At 38.7% G+C, this 17,974-nt stretch overlaps 1 protein-coding gene across 2 annotated transcripts in view; it reads left to right on the top strand.

Annotated features, from left to right (window-relative positions):
- Nucleotides 1-17,974, top strand: part of LHFPL6 (LHFPL tetraspan subfamily member 6) — a 286,609-nt gene that overhangs the window by 236,190 nt on the left and 32,445 nt on the right. For both annotated transcript variants that reach the window (XM_027856876.1, XM_027856877.1), the window contains exon 3: nt 15,300-15,398. In XM_027856876.1, coding sequence (XP_027712677.1) covers nt 15,300-15,398 — 99 coding nt within the window. The remainder of the gene's footprint in view (nt 1-15,299; nt 15,399-17,974) is intronic.

Raw genomic sequence — 17,974 nt, 5'->3', positions numbered from 1 at the left:
TTCTGGGAAAGTCCTTAAATTCTCTCCTTTGGACCTCAGATCAAAACTGCTTTCTTCATAAGCATGAGTTCTAACCCTAAGGACTAATCCATAGATTAATCTATCCACAAGCATGTATTAAGCACCTACTGTGTGTCAAGCATTGTGATAGGCACTGAGTGGACCATTGAATTCTGACTCTCCTTTCTTCTTGATTTCACAATCATTTCACCAGCTTACTCTGTTTACCTGGACTGATCCCACCTACATCAGCATTTCCTAGTTCCACTCCTACCTTTCCATTTTCTCTTTTCTCTATATTCAGAGGACTGATATGATGTTCATATCCCATTATACACACACACATACACACACACACACACACACACACACACACATGCATGCACGTGCACACGTGCATGTATATGTATCCTTTTGGCTCTCCTGGATCAGCACAGAGGTATATTACTCCAGGTATATTAGCATGCTAAAGAATCTTCATTCAGTTCACCCATTCTGCCTTTTTTCCATTTGCATAGAAAAATCACCCATTGGCAGCTTAATTATGCTTCCATCTTTCTATATCTCCAGCCAGACTGAACATGCCCTGAAATCCGCTGCAATTAGTGGAGAGAGATTTCTCATTGGAGAGCTTCTCTACACATTCTATATGTGAGCCACTTGTCCCTTTAATGGTATCATCAATGTCACTGTGTGGTATCAGCATGCTTGGGGCCTCTCTAAGGATTACACGAGGAGTGAATTAGGCTGCAGATGATGTTATTTCCCATGCTGTAGGGTGATCGCTTCATAAAACTAAGATGAAGGTAACTATGAATGCTTGTTATGGCTTTAGCTAGAGTAAGAGCAAAGGTTATTGTCTGTTTTCCATCAACCAGTGTGTCTCCTGGGCTGATAGGGATGATTTACTTTTCTATTTTATCACTCTTACTGACTCCATTTACCATCACACAGTTCCTTTGGGTCCTTGAATGTGGCATTGGAAGTGCCTGATGGCCTAATTCACTTTTGTTTTTCACTTGAGTCTTGCTTACAGGAATAGATATTTCCTTTTTATATGTAGCTTTAAAAAATTACCTACAAACCTCATAAACTCTCATAGAATCTTTGACTTACAGGCAATATTAGCTATCACCTACACCAATCTCTCATTCAGTGCAGGAATGCCCTCTAGACCATCCTTAGCCTATGGTTATCCAGATTTTGTTTGAATGCTTCTAGTAAAAAGAAACTTAAGGAAACCCATCCCAGTTATGATCACTTTTTAAAATAACATCAATGTAGATGTGGAAAGGATCTCTGAGGTCATCAATGCAATACCCCTAAGTTTACAAATGAGGAAACTGAAGACCAGAGAAGTCAGGTAACTTGACCCACTTTATTCTGGTCATTTGTTCAGTCCTTTTCAGTCATGTCTGGCTCTTCCTGACCCCATTTGGGATTTTCTTGGCAAAGATACTGGGTGGTTCACCATTTCATTCTCCAGCTCATTTAACAGATGAGGAAATTAAGGCAAAGAGGGTTAAGTGACTTGCTTAGGGTCACATAACTAGTAAGTGTGTAAGGTCAGATTTGAACTCTGGAAGATGAGCCTTCCTGACTCCAGGTCTGGCACTCTATCCACTGCACCACCTGGCAGCCTTCTATACTGGTTGCAACTGGCTACAGATGTTCTTTCCCATCCCTGGAGGAGCAGAGCTGAGTTTTGAACCCAGGTCTCCTCATTATTCAACATGCTTTCCATTGTACCAAGGTGCTCCTCAACTATACATTGTGCAGAAATCTTCTTTCTTATAACCTTTCTCCTTCCTTCTTGATAAGAAGCCCAAACGCCTTAGGAATCAGCATCCTTGATGCCTAATCCTCATGGTCTCTGGATCTAGTTCTTACTCATCATTTGCCCAGTGGGATACTCACTGGTTTCTCTCCAATGTCTATATCCTGTGTGAGAGTCTAATTTTAGAAAGCTATTCCGTACTGTTCTATGAAGACAATTATCCTTTGTTTCAGGAAGCAGGAGAGGAGATTATTTTTAGGTTCATGCTTGAGATAACCTAGAAGTATGCAATATATATGCATGAATGTATGTATGTATGTAATAGTGTTGGTTCTGATTTTTAAGGTAGAAGATGGTATGGGTTGGTTTTCTCTTCTGAATTAAAGAATTTAAAACCTTAGGAAGTATGGTTCCTTGTCTCTCATTTTATTGTTTGTCCATTTTGAAGGGAAATGTATTTGTTCACCTAGTGAGTGACTAGCCAGCCTTTAGGCCTTTTATCAAATGAAATAGTATTTCTAAGAGGGTTTTATCACAGTGCCTAGCACATAGGCGCTATATAAACGCTTATTCCTTCCCCTCTTCTCTGAAAGTGGCCTAATATATGGATGGTCAGCTCTTAACTGGTTCTATTAACCTCATAGGCTGAAAGCTATGAATGATCTAGCTGGACAGGATATTTGCATGATCAGTAGTTATTTTTCCACATTTGGTATACTTATTTTTAAAATTCCAACTTGTAACAGCAAAAAGATAGCAAGGGAATCTTCTCTACATGGGAGACTCCTTAGATTAATGATAACATAACCTGCTATTTCTATCAATCAACAAACATTTATTAAGCACCTCCTATATTCCAGGCACTTTACCAGGCCCTAGAGATACAAAGACAAATTGAAATACTCTTTGTTCTCAAGAAACTAAGTGGATAGAGCACCAGGCCTGGAGTCAGGAGGACTTGAGTTCAAATCCAGCCTCAGATACGTATTAGCTGTAGGACCCTGGGGAAGTCACTTAACCTCTGTCTGCCTCAGTTTATTTATCTGTATAATGGGAATAATACTGAAACATACTTCAGAGGGTTGTTGTGAGGATCAAATAAAATAATATTTGTAAAGCACTCAACACAGTGCCTGTCACATAGTAGACTCTATATAAACATTATTATTATTAATATTAACATTATTATTATTGTTTTACCAGTAGACACAATGTGTACACATAAAAAGAGATACAAAATACTGTAATTTTGAAGCAAGATGTTAGCAGCTGAGTATGAGGATCTTGAAGGCTTCATGTAAGAGGTGGTATTTAAGCTAAGGTTTGAAAAAAGTTGGAGATTCTAAGGAATGTGTGTTAGGCATCAGAAACAACCTGGCCAAAGACCTGGAGCTGGAACATGGAATGCCATGGAATTCTGTGGAAGAAATCTCACCCTGAACACAGGAGACCTATTTAAACCTGTCTCACTAGGGAGTCTCTATGCTTCAGAGTTGCTATTCTTTCTTTCTCTGTCTCTCTGTCTCATCTCTTTCTCTGTCTCTGTCTCTCTCTTTTCCTCAGCTCTCTCTCTGTCTCATCTCTCTGTCTCTGTTTTTCTCTCTCTCAGCTCTTTCTCTCTCTGTGTGTCTCTGTCTCTCCCTTCGTCTGTCTCTCTCTCTGTCTCTGTCTGTCTTCCCTGCCCCCCATAATTAGGGAAAAAAATTATTTTTACCCAGATATTAGTTTTGTCTTTACTGTTCTAGTGGCCCGCTGACTTCAGTAGATAGATGTAAAGAAGTGACTAATGCCTTTAGTTGCACTTTTGCCCCCCTTTTCTCCCTTCCCAGGATTCATGGACATTTCAATTATATTAAAAAGCTCAATGGACTGGGTTAGAGGGAATGAAGTGTAAGTCTTCCACCATTAAAAAATAATAACCATAATAAGCAAACCCTCAGGCTGACTGAAGTTTGGATCGATCCTTTAACTCAATAACTTTTATACACTGAAGTTTCAAAAGAAAGGTTTGGGGAAAATATATAATGTAATTAGACCCATGACGGAGGTGTTTGTACCTTGGCCAAAACTTTTCTGGCTAGCAGGATGTTATTTGAGCTTAGACTGTCTGTCGGAAAGCTTTCATGTTCAAGTGTCAGAATTAAGACAACACTGTGTAATAAAATGTGTCTGTGAAATATAAATGCCCTTGTCTCAATATTGTTCTATGTGAGTACATTTCTGACCTGAACAGCTGATGTACAAAAGGCTATGAGATTTTTAAACTGTCCCCCATACACTGGCAAAATTTTTCCCTAGGGAAGCTGCTAGTTGTCCAAGTTTGGGGTCTGCCTCTGAAACTAAAGGTCAAAGCAAAACTGATTCTATTTCTGGCTTTTGTTTTTTGAGGAGGGTGGGTCTTTTTGGGAAGCATGAAAAATCTCTGAGATAAAGATTATTCTTGATTGGACTGAAAATTCACTTTTGAATGGGCAGGGAGACCCACTAAGCTCCAACAATTCTTCAGTAGGGCTGCAGTGATGTTCATGTATGGCTTTGTACTTGATCTTCAAGTTACTTTCAGAAGTCCAGGCAGATGACTGGGCCAAATGAAATAACCATAGGGGTGGATTTCAAGTCATTAAGGCACCTCAATAACTCATGATTGCAGACATGGTGTCAAGGCTAGAAAGCTGATTTCTGGGTGTTGGTAGATGAATGATAAAGCATGGAGTCTAGTGTGGATTACATAGTGGCTTATATTCTACACGAGGTGCTGAGGTGCAAAGAAGGGAAGGAGACCTTCAAATTAGCATGATATCTCAATGAAGGATGGAAGGAAATTCACACTACTGTTTCAGTAGAGTGGTTCTGGGGCTATTTCTTTTTCTCAGTAACAGAAAGAAAAAATATTTACCAGAAAATCTCAGTGTCAATTTGTTTTCTATTTTGTTTTTGTTTTGTTTTGTTTTGTTTTCTAGCAGGCTGTAGGGAGTTTTAAGCCCATATCTTCCTACATTTACCCCAAGTGTCTATCACATGAGATTTAAGTCAGAAGAATTAGGGAATTTTCTTTAGCAACTAGGATATCTGAATATGCAGGAACCTTATAGATCTAGAACATTTTAAGACTCAGAGTCTGCCTCCTAAGTCTGACCAAGAGTAGTATAAAGAGCACAGGAGTGGCAGTTGAGACTCCTGACTTCTAGCCCAGGCTGTGCCCCCAAGTAGCTTCAATGGCCTTAATCACATGATCTTGAGCCTCATTTTCCTTATCCATCAAATGGAGATAATGATACTTGTTCTCCCTTATCACACAGAGATGTTGGGGAGGATAAACAAGTTAACAGATGCAAAAGTGCTTTGAAAAGTTAAAATTACTGTACAAGCATAAGGTATTATTATTATCATCCCAGAGATTTAATAATAGCTTGCCTCATACTTGTTCCACCCCTTTCCCCACACACAGAGACCGTGTCTATATTTTACTCAAATATTGAGCTGCCAAGCTCCTGAGGTAGGAGGATATTGCTATTAAGTGGGATAAACTCAGATTTTTCATTTATCAGAAAATTGTTGTGTTAGAATTGCCTAAGCTTGTTTTCATATGATAGACCACCATCAATGTTTTATATATATATATGTATATGTATACATATATATTATGTTATGTTATGTTATGTTATGTTATGTTATGTTATATCATAAGGCAATTAGGGTTAAGTGACTTGCCCAGGGTCACACAGCTAGTGAGTGTCAAGTGTTTGGTCTGAGGCTGGATTTGAACTCAGGTCCTCCTGACTTCAGGGCTGGTGCTCTATCCACTGCGCCACCTAGCTGCCCCAATATTATATTTTTAAAGACACAGAATACATAGCGCATTGCGAAGATCTTAGATCTAGAGCTCAGAGACCCCTCAGAGGCCTCTTAGTCCAGCCCTCTCACTTTACAGATATGGAACTGAGGCCAAAGGACATTGTGACTTGACCAAGGTCACACAAGTATTAAGCGTCAGACACGAGATATGAACCCAGACTCTAGGGTCAGTAATCTTTCCACTGAGCAAAATTAAATTAATTAAATTAATCTTTCCACTGGCCATCCACTGATGACCCACACTGCAAAATTACCCTGGCTGTTCTCAACCTGATGTCCAATATGCATAGTGTGTTTCTTTTGACGTATCACATAGAAAGAAACATGAGCTTTAAGGGAAAAAAAAGTATTTCATTTGGAATCTATTAGAAATTAAACAAAATCTGGTTGCTATTCTCTTCATGTTGAACACATACAGCTACACTGTGAATTGGATGGGCAGGAACATGTTGTTGAACTTGACTTTCTGGGAAAGCACTGTATCCAGTACTACATCAAAGTGCCAATTAAAAAGCCAGTACTTGAGAATTTGCAGCTCTTCATGGAGAACAAGGATGCAGGGGATGATCTGTTTGATAGACTTAATACATTAACCTTGAACAAACATTTTCAGGACCTGATGGATGGACTAGCAACCGAGGTGTTCAGGACTTGTAATGCATCCATCACACTGTAAGAATAATTGAAAGCACTGACCGATGCTGAAGACAATATAGCAGCTAAAATTTTGTCCTACAAGTAAGCAAACCGGGTAGTAGCCATTCTACGCAACCATCAGCGGCAACTCCCCAAGACTTTGGAGAAGTGCACGCAAAATCTCCAGACAAAGATTGATGCTAAAAAAAGGAGCAGCTAGCTATGGCAAAGCAGGAGCTAAGGAGAGCAAAGGCTGATGCCAAAGCGAGAAAGGATGTCAAATCCAAGAGTCATATGGACAAGAAAAAAGAATTGCCGGCCAAATGAGAACAGCTCATAAAGCTGTGTGCCCAAGCCACAGACCAAGAAGAAAACAAGGAGGTCGCCCTGGGCACATTCAAACTCAACTACGAGGATCCCGGAATTAATATTGCCTGGTGTAAGAAGTTTGGGGTGCTAGTAGGAAGATTTATACTAAAACCCAGAGGGAGAGATTTGTCTGACCAATTGATGTGACAGATGAAGAGTCTGAATTCTAAGCTAGAATTTCTGTATCTATTTCTGAATCTTTGGGATGAGATTTTCAATTATTAAACAGCATTGGTAGGGATTTTGTACAATGATTACTAAAGATGTTTTCAGTTCTGCTAAAAGAAAAAAAAAGAAAGAAAGTAATGAAAAAAAAACTGTATGTTTGCCACTTGTATGAGGACATATTGGGAGGGGAAGAAGGAGGAAAGGAGGAAAGTATTTTATTTATTTCATTTACACAAATATAGTTTCAAGATATAATTTGTTTGCATTTAGGTACTTAACGACTTAGTTATACATCTAGAACAGAATTCTCATCTCTGTGTTGATGAAACATCTAGGTATTCAGAAGAGGAGACAGACCTTCCTTCCTTCATTGTCCCATTCAGCCCACATTTATACTGAGGGAATAAGAGTCAATCAGTCACTAGTTAGTCCATAAACATTTATTCAATACCTACTCTGTGCCAGGTACTATGTTAAGTGCTGGAGATACAAAGAAAGGCTAGCTTGCCCTGGGAATTAATCACATTGCCTTTAGGAGTAGGTCTTGAGATCATATAGTTACAGCCAACAATAGAATATACCCTGTGTATACATGTATCCTCTGTGTATGTGGGAGAGAGGGGAGGTGTCAGGGTAGAGGGGACTATGGAAATGTATTAAATAGAGGCAGCGCAGAAAATCCTGGAGAATTTCCGCCTTGAAACAAACTCCTACCATCTAGTTTGTTCCTCTTTTACATTCTGTTGTCCCAAGGAGGAAAGAATGGAGTTCAGGAGTTGGAATCAGGAAGACTGAAGTCAAATCTTGCCTCAGATAACTGCTACTATTACTCGTCCTAGCTAACATTTCTATGGCACCTACTATGTGCCAGACACTGAGCTAAGAGTTTTGCAAATATCATCTCATTTTATCCTCACAAAAACCCTAGAAGGTAGGTGCTATATCCTATTTATCCCCATTTTACAGATGAGGAAATTGAAGCACGCGGAGGTTAAGCAAAGTGCCCAGAGTCACCCAGCTAGTAAGGGTCTGAGGCTGGATATGAATTCAAAACACTTTACAATTCCAGGGCTTATTGCATACTCAGGCTATATCCCCTTCCCTCCCTTTAGCTGGGTGACCCTGGGCACTTTGCTTAAGCTCTCTGCCTCAGTTTACCCATCTGTAAAATGGGAATCATAATAGCAGCTAACTCATAGAGGTGTTATTAGAATCAAATGAGATAACATGTGTAAAACATTTTGCAAATCTTAAAATGCTACATAAAAGCTAGCTATTATTATTTTCAGTCTGAGGGAAGACATGGAGATGGAAAATGGAATGCCAAGTTTTGGAAGTAGCTAGTAGGCCATTTTGGCTTCTATATTATATGAAGGTACTGATAAGAAATGTCTGGAAAGGTGGATTAGAATTAGATTGCATGGGACTTTAAATGTAAGCCTTAGAAATTTTTTTTTTTTATTTTCTCCTAGAGGCAATAAGGAGCCACTGAAGATTTTTAAGCAGAACCAGGAAGACTGAGTTCAAGTCTTGCCTCAGATAACTGCTGCTATTACTTGTCCTAGCTAACATTTATATAGCACCTACTATGTGCCAGGCACTGTGTTAAGCATTTTCCAAATACTATCCCATTTAATCCTTCCAACAACCTTGGGAGGTAAGCGCTGTTATTATCCCCAGCTTACAGCTGAGGAGACTGAGGCAGATAGAGGTAAAGTGACTTTTCCAGGGTCACACAGGCTGGATTTGAACTCAGGTCTTTCTGACTCCAGGTCCAGCACTCTCTTCACTGCACCATATAGTTGCCTAGGAGAAGCAACATATGGTCAGTACTGTGGGAGGTTACTAAAGGCTTTTGTAAGCATAGGTTAAGGCCAGATTGTAGATCACTTATGCATGATTTGGAAGGAAAATTTTCCCACTTTGTGTGCACATGGCTTCAATGAGACTACCTCTTTTCAACTACCCTTTCTTTCACTTAAAATGCTGGATAATTATGTTTGATGAATTTAAGCCATTCTACTGACTCCACCTACAATTGCTCTGAAATCCTGGCTAGTTCACTGCATAAGAGCTTGCTAACTGGTTAATAGGATGAATGCTGGGTCTGGGGCGGCACCTAGAAATCTGACATAACAAGAAAAAAGGAACAGATCATATTGTCAACTAAGCGTCCTTTATGGGAAGCATAAAGCAGCCCAAAAATGAGCATACTAAGCCAACGTGGTTCCCTTAAAGGACCAAACCCCACCTCCTGCTCTCCCCTTCCTTCAGCACATGTGTTCTTAGTTTTATTATTTTTTTTAAGAAAGAAGAAGCAAAGGCAGTTTTCTGGGCCAGTGAGGATGGCAAATGATCTGTATATAAATTAGCTTACAGGGCCTTTGAGATGATCTGTCAGCACCTTTCAGAGAAAATGCCCAGATGACATACCACAAGATTGAGGGGTATCCATGTGAATTAGAGAAATTCAGTCTCCTGGGAGCTTCTTGAGGCCATAGTATGTCAGATAAAAGACCTGGGGGATGGGTAGATGTATCCAGAAAACAAAAGATTAATGACTGCTGGGCACTAGTGTAACCACTGAGCACATGGTGTTCGGAAAAAGTCATTCAATTTTTTTTTTTTTAATGTGGAAAAAGAATAGAGTCATGGTCATGGAAAGAAAAAAGTGAGGTCTTAGAAAATCTTCAGAAAATGCACTGGAAAGAACTAGGCCTTTATGAGTTTAGCATGACGACTCTGTTCTTACCACCTGAGGAGAGGAATTGGCACTGGCTAAGGAGAGACTTGTGTTGGTTTTTGGCAGGAATCCCATTGTTATGTTAATATTCCTTGGCCTGAATGTTAGGGCTCACTCTGAATAGACATTTTACAGAAGGGCAAATTCCCAGCATCCAGTCCTACTTTGTCCAGTGAACTGTTGCCTGAGACTGAGGGTCCAGCAATGCTAAGCATTAATTAGCAATAAAAGTAGTTTGCATAAAGAATAATACTTTTCCTGTATTATCTTCTATAGAAAGGTGCTAGGCATAGTGGATAGAGAGTCAACCTTAAAGCTAAGTGGTCCTCTTACACATGTGGTCTCTGTGACCCTGGGCAAATTGCAGAACTGCTTAATGTTCTAGGCAACTCTCCAAGACTATAGGTTGTAGAAACCCATTGACATTGGTTGGTAGAGGGAGTTTCCTCATTTGGTAGTTCCCTATGCCAATGAAATCACAAGCACAGTCCCAAACCTTCTGTCTCATTACTTACATTCCTTGCCTCATGGAAGTATTATGGAAATAGTGCTTTGTAAGCCATAAAGTACTGTATAAATGTCAGCTACTAAGCCCATTTGATCCTCATGACAAGCCCTTCAGCTAAAAGTATTACTATCCCCATTCTGCAGATAAGGAAACTGAGGCTCAGAAAAGGGTAATACCTACCCAATGTTATACAACTAATACTTGAGAGAGTCAAATTTGAACCCAGGCTTTCTAACTTCAAGTCCAGGCTACTTCTCACTACACCATGAGGCCTCTGAGTGAAATTTGTAAGAATTACAGAACTCTTCTATCTCAGCTCATAATTTCTTAAAGTAACCTAAGAGTATTATCAGGTAAGGCACTTTCCATATATGTGAAAGGAGACCTCTGACTCATCTTCAAAATAGCCAATAATAATCTATAGAATCTGTTAATCCATGAAGTGAATCTGTACAGGGAACTCTAGAAAGTATGTTCCAATGAAGTAAGCTATACTACCAAGGAAAGTGTAGGATAGGCAGGGATTGATCTAGAATAGATTTCCTTTGTAACCCAGCATTCTTAGAATCACAGAATCTTAGATTTAGAAGAGCCTTTAGAAGTCACCTTATCTCCTAATCCTCTCTGCCAGATCCTTGACATTCTTCCGCTAAAATTCTTCTAGTGATAAGGAACTTACAAGGTAGTCCACTCCATTATTTGGCAACTTTCATTGTTAGCAGGTGTTTCTTCATATGAAACCAAGTTGCCCCCTTGTAACTTTTAACTCTCATTCTGCCATCTGAAGTCACACAAAATATATTAGAACTAAGCGCTGTATTTCAGATGTGGTCTGATCAGGTCAGTGAACAGTATACAGTAGAATTATGACTACCCTTTTCCTAAAGTCTAGGTCAGACCTACATGGTCCTTTCATTAATGCAGCATACAATTGTATGAGCTTTTTGGCACCCACAATACACTGTTGATTCACATCAAGTTTACAGTCAGCTAATAACTCTAAGCCTTTTTTAATAACAGTGATTGTTAAGGTCTTCCCAGCCTTTACTTGTTGATTGGTGATTCAATTCCTTTATTTATTTATTTCTAGATTAAACTTCATCTGGCCTATTTCAATATTTTAGGATTCTGGTCCTGTTATCCTATATATTAGCTCTCCTGCCCACTTTGTGCTAATTGTACATCTGACACAGAGACTTTCTATGTCCTTTTTCTAATCACTTATGATAGTTAATTTTGCAAGGTTGAAATATGTCCATAATTTTAAATTGTCTATTACAGGATACTCCATTGGAATGGACTTTTGAGAGTTCTCTGTACAGATCCACCTTATGGATTATCAGATTTTATAGATTATTATTGGCTATTTTGAAGATGTCAGAAGTTCCCATGTACATACATAGAATATGATGTTTTATTCACACTGACCCTGATCACACTCCTAGGCTGCCAAATCAGTTCAGTTATTCATTCAACAGACCTTTACTCAGTATCCAATATGGACAGGGCACTGAGCTTAGACACTTAGAGAAAGATGTGAATCACAGTCCCAGCCCTCATGTATTTTATAGTTTATTAGGCAGTATTGCCACATCCTTACTATGCCTCAGAGCCTAGGGCAAGCAGATACTTTCTCAACTCTTGATGGGTTGATTCTCAGGCATCTGTTACAGTACACTTACCTGGCTGTCCAACATCTCTGATCACTCCTTTGGTGACTTTTCCCCTTTTTTTCCTTTGCCCTCCCCTTAATCATGGGTATTTCTCAAGTTTCTGTCCTTGGCCCTCTGCTTTTTTCTCTTTTCTCTCTGTGATCATTCTTTCCATTACATCATCTTCTTTCAGGGCTTTATCTGTCAACTCCACTTGGATAAGTCCCAAATCTCCATCTTCAACCCTGACTTCTCTCTCCTTTATACTTGCATCTGATGGCACATCTCATCTTGAATGTCCTTCTATCACTTGAAACACAATATGCCCCAGATTGAACTCATTGCCTTATACTGCACTCCCTCCTTGCACCCATCCCCCGCCTTTGATTACCCTCCTCAACTGCTCAGCGGTGCCATCATCCCAGTCTCATAGGCTTAGAGTCATTTTGACATCTCTTTCTCCTCCATCCCTTATATCCAATCTGTCACTAAATTCTATTGCTTCATCCTTCAAAATGCCTCTAAGATTTAACCCTTTTTTATTCCCACTAAGACTGTCTCATTCCAGATCCTTTTTATGTCTTGAGTCCTCAGCACTTAGCTCCTTAAATGATTTCTCTGCCTTTGACTAAAAGCAGCATTCTCAGGTCTGTCCTATACAACTCCACCAGACTGATCTTCAGAAAAATACTGATTTATCATGTTGAACCCCTGCTCGATGATTGTAATGATTAAAATAACAATATTGCCACCTAACATTTGTGTAACACTTGCATTTTTCAAAGACCCTTCATATATTGCAATCTATGAGCTAGACAGGGAAGATATTATCATCCCAGTATTGTAGATGAGGAAAGTGATATTGAGAAGTTAGACATGTACCAGGTCATTTTGTCTCACTCCATCTCTTAGTTTCCCCTTCTGTTGAACTAGATGAATGCCAAGGGCCTTCTAGCTCTAAATCTTTAATCTTTTGACACCTAGATCTATGCACTTTGTTCACTATACCACACTCCTCTACATGTTTTAAGGCTTTCTATGTTAAGGTGTCCTATAATAGGACACCTAAATGGTGTAGTGGATAGAGTGCCAAACCTAGAGTCAGGGAGACTTTGAACTCTTCCTGATTTCAAATCTGGCCTCAGACACTTACTAGCTGGGTGACCCTGGGCAGGTCACTTAACCCTGTTTGCCAATGTGGTTTATCTTGTTTAAGTTGTAGTTCAGGAACACTCATGGAAAAATCTCTTCTTGGCAGCCTGAAGAGCAAGCTTTCCTCTCTGACCAGTCCTCCTAGTTTCCAGTCTCTGTTCAATCCCTCAGTCCTCTTCCCTAATGCACAACCTAGGGGCATTTCTGGCACAGTAGGAAAAGGGGGTAGTTGGGGATAAAGGGTGGTCTCCATAAGACTCCAAATGAAGGACTGACTGCTCCCTTACACCCCCACTGATACCCAGAGGAGAAGTGAAAGAGACAAAGAAGAAAGAAAGGGACATTAAACCACTTAAGCAGCTGGTCACTGAAAACACGTTGATATGATTCTCAGAGGCCCAGGCTCAAATCCTTTCAGTCACCCTGCACAAGTAAAGCTTGAACCAAAGGGGTGTTTGAGTATCAATTAGCCATAAATTCCTCAGATGTCCTCTCTACCTCTATCCTCTGGATAGAGTGCTTAGTGCCTAGAGTCAAGAGGATCCTAGTTCAAATTTGGTCTTAGATACTTACTAGCTATGTGACCTTAAGCAAGTCACTTAACCTCTGTCTAACTCGGTTTCCTCAACTGTAAAATGGGAATATAATAATAGCACTTACCTTACAGGGTTGTTGTGAGAATCAAGTGAGATGATATTTGTAAAGCAATTAGCACAGTGCCTGACACATAGTAGGTACTTAATAAATGTTTATTTCCCCCTTCCACCATCATCAACCCAACCATCATTCCCCTCACTGGTATCAATTAGTAGTATTCCTCAAACCTTCCTCTGTACATGAGGTACAGGCTTTCTATTCTCTTTCCCCAGTTCCTGGTCTTTCTTGGACCAAACAAGAATCCTATGAAAACCCACTGGGTATTACTGGTTGGGGTGCTCCCTTCCACCTGGGCTCCAAGACCCCAGGACCTGTTTCCATTATCCCCAACTGCTGTTTGATTTTATTTCCCCTCCATAAAGCTGGCTTGCTTTACTTTTCTCTCTGCAGACTCTGTGCTCTGTTGAGTAGTGCTCTGCTTCCTTTTATTATACGATAGAATCTCAAACCTCAAACCGCATTAAGACGTGAACCATCTTTGCTTGACATTGAGAAAGGATATATTGGTATGGTAGCATATTCTAGCACCAACATAACATAGTGAGAAAAGCCCTAAATTGGAAACCAGTAGACTACTACTTCAAAACAGCAACTCTTCATTATAAGCCAGGGCAAGTCCCTATAATTCTCTAGTTCTCAGTTTCTTCACTTGTAAAATGAGGAGGGTGGGATCTGGTGACCTCTAAGATCCTTTGTACCTCTTCCATTCTTGCATGGAAAGGGTGTCTTGTAATAATTAACAGGATAGGGCCTCATTCTTTTCTTAACTTAATGTTTTGTGTTGATATCTGAATCATAAAGACTTACCTCATTGTTCATATTTAGTGAAAATAATAACTACGCCTGGGCCAAAAAGAAATTGTTACTTTTAGACTTGGCCAAAAGATTGCAAATTAGAGCATGTCAGTATCAGATACCCTCTTACAAAATCGATTAGCTCTTGGTGAAAAATGGGAATGGAACCAATTGAATATCATCAACTCAAGGTCTGTTGCCAAGATAATTTAGTATAACCTCAGATAAAAATATCACTTGTCTTCAGTGTCATCTTCAGACCTCTCAATTTTAGCTCCAGCAAGAAAAAGGACTAAGATTAAAATAAGCCTCTGCCTTCTGTGGTCAGACAGCAAATGGTTTGGAGGCATTTGTATGCTCTGTGAATGTAAAAATTTCCAACAGAGCATAATAATGGGTCATGTGTGGTTCACGAGTTCATTCATTCTACTGAAATTGCTCATGAAAATCTGTATGTTCTTTTTGCCCTCTGAAATTGGATGCTGCTGGAGTATTCCATTTTAAATCTTGCGTAAATGAAAGAAAAATGATGAATGGTGAAGTGTAGCCTACTAGGCACTACTAAGGGCTTCTGGATTACTTGTTCCCAACAGCACACTTGCTGTGTAAGATGGATGATAGAATTGCCACTAGCTTTATCCAAACTGGCTTGTTTGAACAATCACAGCAATGGCCAACAGCATCAACCTTCTTGACTGGATTCTCTGACCAAAATTTGTTAAGAGTTTTGAAGTTTTAAAGGTGAAGTTGGAACCACAGTGAGCTGTACTTCTGATTTTCTTTTTCTTTTAAAGTAGACTTGAAATTTTAATTGTTATCAAACTGTCCCTTGATTGCTAAGAGACCCCACCCAAACTGGGTGCTTTATGAAATATAGACCAATGCTATCTTTTGTTGTGTTACTTAATGTTAATTTTACCCAAAGCTTTTATTTAGGGAAACAGTGGTGAGCTGTATGACAATCTTTTTTTTCTCATCCTTTTGCAGGCTTGTTGATTGGGTCTGGTTGTGCTCTGTATCCTCTGGGCTGGGACAGTGAAGAAGTCCGGCAGACCTGTGGTTACATTTCTGACCAGTTTGACCTGGGTAAGAGTTCTCACTTCATTTAACTAATTTTGTTTTTAAGGTATTAATGATGCCTCTTGTTTTTACATCAATCGTTTCCCAGTATGTACTGCTCCTATTATTGAATACTTATTGTAACAAAGAAAAACAGTTAATTAAAACCAACTAACACAGTGAATATACAACAGCAAATCCAACATTCCATAACCCCCATCTCTCTATAAGAGGAAGAACATGCATTTCTTTTTTAAAAATAATTTATTTTACAGATACTTATTGTCTTTTTTTCCCATTCTCCTCTCAAACAATTTTTAAAATTGGAAAAGAAAATACTCATAACAAATGTATATAATCCAGCAAACAAATTCCCACATTGGCGGTGTCCAAAAATATATCACATTCTTCATTTTAAACTTCTTTCTGGAAGGGGGAAGGTGGCATGATTCATTTTTAGTCTTCTGGACTCATGGTCTACCATTGACTTGATTAGACTTCTAAAATCTTCAGAAGTTGTTTTTCTTTATAATACTGTTGTCATCATATAAATCATTCTAGTTCTACTGATTTCATTCTGCATCAGATCATAGAAGTCTTTCCCGTTTTCTCTGAAACTATCTATTTCATCATTTTTTCCAGCATGATAATATTCTATTATATTGACATACTGTGTTTAGCCATTCCCCAATAGGTGGATAACCATTCAAGTTTTTAGTTTTCTACTATTACAAAAAAAAAAACAAAAATAAAATAAGATGCCATATTTTTGTACATATTGGTCCTTTTCTTCCCTCTTTGTTCTCTTTGGGATATAGGCTTAGTAGCGGTGCAGTTGGGTTAAGGGATAGTAACTTTTAGAGCATGGTTGCAATTTTTTTCTAGGATATGAATTTCATTGACATCTCATTCTTTGATAATTACAATTAATCACAATTTGTCTGTCTTTTAGAGCTGCTTTCATTTATATTATGTGCTCATTTTATATATTGTCCCTCAGTATCAATTCATTAATGTCTTTTTATGTTTCTTTTCCAATTTCTTTATATTTTCAGTTTGTTCAGCCATTCCCTATTCAATGTACACCATCATTGCTTCCAACTTTTTGCTACCATAAAAGTGCTGCTATGGTGGTTTCAAGGTATATGAGACATTTCTTTTTATGTTTGACCTCCTTGGGGGTACATATATCCAATTTGGGGGGTTACTTAGTCAGAAGGTATAAATAATTTTGTAATTTTTCTTACATAATTCCAAATAGTTTCCCAGAACAGAAGAACCAATCTACAAGTCTACCAACAATGTATTTCCTATCTTCAATAGTTCCTCTGAAAGTAACACTGCTTTTTTGTCATCTTCGCCAACTCAGTGGGTGTGAAGTGAAAACTTGGAGTTGTTTTAGTTTGTGTTTCTTTAGATAGCCCTTGTTGCTTTTGAGAAGTGAATGAAAGAAAAGGAGCCAGTGAAAATGATACATACCACCCGGAGTATCACCAAATCAACAAATTCACTCTTCAGCAAGCACTTCTTATGCATTCAGTGCAGGTATCATTGTTCCATCTACCTCTCAAGCATCTAATGGTCTGATTTGAGAGATGGGATAAAGATATAAGGAACAATGACAGAATAAGATCATATGGTATAAATTCCACATAAGTCCTTGAAAAGACAATGCATCTTCATTGTGGGGTGGTATTAGTCAGGGAAGGCTTCTTAGGGAGAAGAATCTTAAACTTGCTCTTGAAGAAAGTGCCAGAAATAATTTGGCTAAAGGACATTCTAGGTATAGGAAATGGCATGAACAAAGGCAAAAAGGCTAGCATTAACAGTACTTATGCAGGGAGACAGTCTAGAAACCATCTTCACTGGAGTAGAAAAGACTAAAAAGGCCTCCTGAGATATGGAGCTGGATAATTAAAGTAGTGCCACTAAAAACCTTGATTATCTTAGGGATTGTTCTTTGTAAAGTGAAATGAGATCTTAAAATGTATTTCATTAATGACACTGAGGTATGTGGTGAGCATTATTATCCCCCTGTTGTGTGGCCAGGCTGACTGAGGGTTGTATCTTGAGCTATTAGTCCATGCATGAGTTTTTAATGTTTTTGTCTATATCTAAAGGCAAATACATCCTTAAGAAAAATATTTCTATTATCTTATGTTTCCTCTGTAAATTTTTTCCTGTAAAGTATACGTATCTATACCTATAGATATATAGCTCATAGATACAGATATATATCCTCTAAAGAATATATGCATACATATTATATATGTGTGTGTATCTTTAATGAACTGGCACTGAGGAAAGGACAATATATAAAATGATCATGTTAATATAAGTGAAAGCAACACTAAAAACCAACCAAACTGTGATTAATTATAGTTACCAAAGTAAGAGAATAGTCAATGAAATTCACATCCTTCCACCGGAGCTATGGATTGGACCAGCCATTATGAAAAGACACTTGGGACTATCACAGAAATGTGTATATTATATGTGTATACATTCACACACATGTACATATATATCTTTGTGCATCTATGTGTAGATATGTAAATATATCCATACACACATACCTATACATATATGTATATACACACCTA

The sequence above is a fragment of the Vombatus ursinus genome, unplaced genomic scaffold (assembly GCF_900497805.2).
Source record: "Vombatus ursinus unplaced genomic scaffold, bare-nosed wombat genome assembly UNPS02011700.1, whole genome shotgun sequence".
NCBI classification, from domain to species: Eukaryota; Metazoa; Chordata; class Mammalia; order Diprotodontia; family Vombatidae; genus Vombatus; species Vombatus ursinus.
This window is presented reverse-complemented; position numbering and strand designations above follow the sequence as displayed.